At 34.9% G+C, this 5961-nt stretch overlaps 1 protein-coding gene across 1 annotated transcript; it reads right to left on the reverse strand.

Annotated features, from left to right (window-relative positions):
* Positions 1-305: 305 nt before the first annotated feature.
* Positions 306-5081, reverse strand: LOC133697660 (NEDD8-activating enzyme E1 catalytic subunit-like). The gene is made up of 9 exons (XM_062120371.1): positions 4821-5081; positions 4571-4734; positions 3659-3861; positions 2384-2616; positions 2239-2301; positions 2082-2138; positions 1608-1729; positions 1108-1225; positions 306-833 (listed from the first exon to the last, which is right to left on the reverse strand). The coding sequence occupies exons 1-9, from the start codon at positions 4920-4922 to the stop codon at positions 546-548; spliced, it is 1350 nt and encodes a 449-aa protein (XP_061976355.1). The 5' UTR covers positions 4923-5081; the 3' UTR covers positions 306-545.
* Between the last annotated feature and the right edge of the window lie 880 nt (positions 5082-5961).

Genomic DNA, 5961 nt, shown 5'->3' on the forward strand with positions numbered 1-5961 from the left:
AGCATTGAATGTACTGAGCTTCCTTGATCCTTGGAGTGGGATTCCATTTTGCAGGTAGCAACTGCAACCTACTGATTATCCTAATGTCTTGAAGTGAGGTTGTTATGGATCTGAAGCTCATTCTGAATAGCACATCGCACTGAACTCCTAATCAATGACACAGGATTGGTAGCATTAAAATGTTCCATTTTGCTTCGTATCTGCTCTTCGGAGAAAAGATGTAGTGAAGCATTTTTCTTGTGGAACTACATGAGAAGGACCAACTAGTCTAACCACTTGCTCGTACAAAAGCTACACACAGCCTATGATCCAAGCATAAACCTGAACTTGAACTTGAAAATCTTTGTTACTAACATTTGTTTTCTTGCTAATATAGTTACATCTACTGGTGTTTCTTTGAGGAACCATATTTTGTTAATTGTTAACAAATAAAAGGACATCAAAACTTGACACTGGACTTTTGTCTGTAGGGGACGAAATTTTCTGAGAAAGACTTTATCCTGTGCAATTGAAAAGTTCTGGTAAATATCCAACTGTAGTGCAAATTACGCTCCAACAGCCATATCCATATCTGTAACTGCATCCTGTCCCTTGAAAACAAGGCATAATTTTCTCAGACATGAAGTTTTCTTGTCATCCTTGCTTGTTGTACCCGTCACGAGAACAATGTCCTTTGAAACTTTACCCATAAGCTCAAAAAGTGGTAAGCCTAGGTTCGATCGAGTCATCTCTTCCAGAACTGGAGGCGCTTGCATGTACAAATTCATTGTTTGGTGTCTAACACTAGCTTTTGACAGGAGCAGCTTCGGATGTTCTTCAAGCATATCAATAAACTGTTCACACAAAAACCAATAAATGTAAAAACAAATAAACTGTTTACACAAAACCAATCAAAATAAGCAGGCATAAACTTGTGTTCATTAAAGGAAATATTCTTCTATTTCCTGGATAAAAAGGAGAAACCCAGAGAGGGAACTAGTTTGATTATCTGAGAATTTGAAACTTACAATTAATATGTGGTGACATAGCAAGAAAATAATTTAGAAACCAGGTCTGATGTTATCAACAAACTAAAAGGAATAGTAGCCATGAGAAGAAGAAATTAACCTTTTGTAAAGTAACTGAAGTGTCCAGCTCAATAAGAACACGTGGACCACAAACAAGACAATCCTTGTCCCTCACAAATTCAGTCACTTTGATGTGTAGACCTTCCACGCCATTATACCTAAAGAAGATTCATATCATTCAGCACACACTTTCAGCTGGATTGTTATAAAAAAAAAAGTTTTGCCATAAAAGATAAATATACCCTGTTTTTTTTTATCACATTTCAAAAGCAACATACATAGCTCCACCAGATTCAGACACATATATGATATCATAAGAGACAATTATGGTTCCCACATCCACTTATCATTTGTGGTAAGGTTAAATTCTTTCAGATGGCAAAAACAAGGTTTGATCATGTAAAAGAACTAGACATTGAAGAAAAAGTTGTGCATCAAAACAAAAAATGAGAGGGCAAGATTAAGTCTATTTGTGATTGTTAGGTGATATATAATATATGCTTCTACAACCATACGAGAACGAGATGAAATTTCACTCACGTCAGATAGTTGCTTAGAGTTTTGCTGCATCCCGAGGCAAGCTTTAAGGTTTCCAAAGTACACGCAGCTGATATAATTGCATTGGTAGAAGCAATCGCTGGTATGATATTTTTCACAACACCCTGTAAACAAAGAAAGAACTACCTCTATCACAAAAAAAAAAAAACAAAAAAACAAAAAAGGAAGGGAAAAAAAGAAAGAAAAAGAAAAAGGACAGTGCAACAAATAGGTGAAGCCAATAACATGTGACACTTCAATGAGGCATTTTGTAAGAGTTTCCTACTGGAGGTTTTAGATAGGAAAAAAAAGGAGCATATCAAGAAAAGATGCATCCAAATAACAGAGACAATTTTTAGGGTAACAATGAAGTTGAATTTTATGATGTCCTTTGGTATACTCTAAAAGAACAGAAGCCAGACCACACAATGATCGGGCAGTTACTTACAGAAATTGAATCCACAGAATTTTAAGTACCTGAGTAAGAGAATATGTAACACCTTGAATACCAAAAAGTTCAGCCCTCTTGACAGCCTGTGGAACATGGGAAGAGCATAAGTTAAAAAGACTAACCTTGAAACTCAGCTTTTACAAATAAATAAATAAATAATTAATACTGGTCAGAATATTTCACCTCGGTATAAACCCATTTCATATGTTCTGGATCATCTGGATCAAAAGTCTTTCCACTATGAACCTAGAATATAATGGTCATAAGATAATAGCTATCAACTCAAAATTGTCAATTCAAGAATGAGAAAGCATTGATGATGCATTACCTCATCCCATTTAATTAAGTGAGCATATTCAATACAATGAGCAGCAGTTCTAGGGGTTTCTGCAAGGGTGCATAGAGGAAACTTCACTTGAGGAGGGAAAAGCCAGATAGTACACTCAAAGCACGGTGTGGATCCTGGCATAATAACCCTGGCATGCCCCTTGAAGCCTTCAGTCCCACCATCTACCATCGGTTTGACTGTTTCTTCTAGTGGATTGTCATCAGAATCATATTCTAATCACCAAGAAAAGCAATAGACAAAACATGAGATCAACAAGAATAAAGAGACTTCCAGCAAAGAGCTTTTATGAATCTCAAGAGCACAGGATAACATTGTATGCTAGCATATTAAATACAAACTCAAGACTCTGCATACAGCTAGAGAGCATTTAAGCTTGTTGGGCAAACTATAAAGGTCCCGTAAAATATCTGGCAGAGACAGGTGAAAATCTGCAGGCACTGCTCCCACATATACAAGACAGGATGTCAAATCTGCGATGCCTGAAGTAGCTCATAACCATAGCTAGCAGACCCTCAAAAGCTTACGCAACTTCAGCACTGAAGTCTTGTGATCCAGTCATATAAAGAAATGGCATACAATATTATGACATTTAAAGCTGTATGCCACATGTGTGAGGCACTCGTTATATACGACCCTTGTGACTTGAGGCTTAACTTGTCTCTCGAATGCATGCCTAACACAAATAAATTCAAAGTAAGCATAGCAGGCCTGATGTTATGTTGCTTGGGTGAAAAAACAGGCCTTACAGTCAGAAGGAAAAGTTTAGTCCCCAGTCTCTCTTTTAAACACATAACCACTGACAGAGGGTACACATTATTTCCTTAAGGGAGTGTCTCTCCCAAGTCCTGATCACAAAACTACATCCAAAGTGTTTAGTATTTTAGTTGGTATTGGTATCAGGTACTTTCAATAGGGATTTTCATAGTTATTACTTCTGCTTTCATTCATATATATAAAAAATGCCCTAATTTTTTGAGAAATTTTTCCAGCAATACAGCAAGAAGTGAGAGCAATAACAGGAGAAGAATGCAAAAGAAAATTAAGGATACAATGCTCTTTGACACAACAATAAATGGAAAGGAAATACGCAGTTAACTTGGCACAAAAACAAATCATGGACAGAGGTAAAAAGTTAAATATTCAAACATAAAATAAAAGGAAGAAAAATAACTACTTTACTGAAAAACGAGCTCTCTAAATCGGCTATTCTTAGAATAAAACAAATATAAACTAAAGAGGTTAAAAAGTACGCACCAAGAAAACCACAAGCTACAGCATTTATATAGCTCCGAGCCTCAACAGAATCAAGACCAAGCACAATAATACTAAAATCTTTATAAAAATCAATTTCTTTATCCTCGATTCGGCAAAAATGAGGCACAATATTCACGCCACTAACTCTTTCCATCACCCGCTTGGCTGCCACCTCAGCCTTAGGCTTCCCAACATCTTCGAGCCTACAATAAGAACACTATATCATGAGTGACTTTCTAATCAGAACTAAAGAGCTATGACAATGTTGAAACATCAAAGCAGATAAGTTACACTTTTTGTTATGTTAAGGTGTACAATAAATGAAAACACTAATACTTGCAAACAAGGAGAGGAAAAAATATGCACTTAATAATACACATAGATCTAGTCATATTTGATAAAACAATGAAGCACCTGCTTGATAGTCCATACTGGTCCTGAGAAAATTAAGAATTATCAACCACCCTCTTGCAGCCATTTCACATTGTCAAGTAAACAAGGTGTTTATTTTCTCCTTATACCAACAGGTTCTTAAAATTAATCCTTTATTCACAAGAATACTAGGTTATCACTAATCCACACTAAAGGTACTACTTCTCCTTAGCCTTCTTGCAAGATGAACTTTTATTTATCAATTATCATCCAAACAGCCATATTTCTCCCTTGAAACAGATTTACCTAAATGCACTTATACCTAAATTAGGTCCCCAGTTTAAGTAAGAACCCTTTGACTAGGTTTCACATTGTTTCTTTTCTCTTCGCAGTTGATATAGGAAAAAAAATACTTCAAAGTGCAATTTAACCGACAACCCACGAAAGGGCATATACCAATTAAAACAGCCACGAATTGAACAGAGAAAAGAAATGGTAAAAGCACATAAACACGTGGGTTAAGGTTGAGAAAGCAGGAACCTGAAAAGAAACTGGCGATTGAGATTAGTAACCTCGATACGGTCCATATCAATGACTTCCAGATTTTTAAAACCTGATAAAGCTAGGTCCTTTAGCAGCTCACAACCCAAACCACCGGCCCCAATTACCAATAATCTTGCATACTCTTGAAGATCATCTCTCAACTACAACATTTAAAACAAAACAAATAGTTCAAAAAAAGATTGCACGCCGGGAGTTTGTTAAAATTTCCAAGAACGAAAGAGCTTACTTGAACACCAGATTCGAAGGTGGGAGCAACGAGATTGCCGGGTCTGAGAAGTAGCTTGTCTAGGTCTCTCGATCGGCTCTGTTGGACTGTAGAGTCTGCCATGTCAATCTAATCTCTGTCTACGAGGTTGCAGACCCCCAAGGTCGATACAAGAAAATCCACCGATTTTAATAGCTAGTTTTCGAGGAGGCGAGTGGCTAAGGACCTCCCAAGCTTGATTTTGACGCTTGGCGTGGTGCGGAAAAGTTTAGGTGTATTTGGGATTATGGTTGGTTTGCGTTTATATATATATATATATATATATATATATATATATATATATATATATATTATTTTGATAGATTTATATTAAAAATAAATTTTAAAAAATAAAAAAATATTATTTTAATATATTTTCAAGTAAAAAATATTTTAAAAAATGATCTCTGCTACAATTTAATGATCATTGAATTTAATTAAGCATAAAATACCTATAAGTTATTATATTGTTTACACTGATTTCGACCACCAAAATAATTAAAATTGATTTCAATAGATTTTATTCGATATGAAGAGTTTTATAATGGTTGTTTAGAACCTCAATAATACCAAAAAAAATATTGAAATCGAGGAAGAAAAACTTTACCTAGTTTGATTTTGTGATATTTTTTTTGTTTATTAAGTTGGTAAATTAGTTTTTAGATGTTTTTAGAGGATTTTTTTTAAGGTGTTTTTAGATTAAAATAGGTGGAAAATGAGTTTTTAGGGTAAAAAATATGTTGCCTTAATTTTTCAGCTACCATAATGGTGGCCAAAATCTGGGCAAATAAACAATATGTTGTCTACCTCAACAAATAACATGTTATCTGATTACTTTTTAAAAAAAAATAGGGGAGGAAGACAGATCATCTTCCCTTTAAAAAGATAAAAAATAAAAAATAAAGGTCAAGGTGCTCGGCCCTAGGCCTTTTTTTTATGCCCGTATGCTGGGGCACCATGCCCATATTGTCTAGGCTTATTTTTTTGTTATTTATATTTAAGTGAAAATAAATTTAAGAAAAAATATGTATTTAACATAGTTGAGTTCATAATCTAGATTGCATCTTTGACAGATTAAGCCACAACGTCCATGTGAAAATGTATTAAATGTATTTTTTTTTCT

This window comes from Populus nigra, chromosome 6 (assembly GCF_951802175.1).
Source record: "Populus nigra chromosome 6, ddPopNigr1.1, whole genome shotgun sequence".
Classification (NCBI taxonomy): Eukaryota; Viridiplantae; Streptophyta; class Magnoliopsida; order Malpighiales; family Salicaceae; genus Populus; species Populus nigra.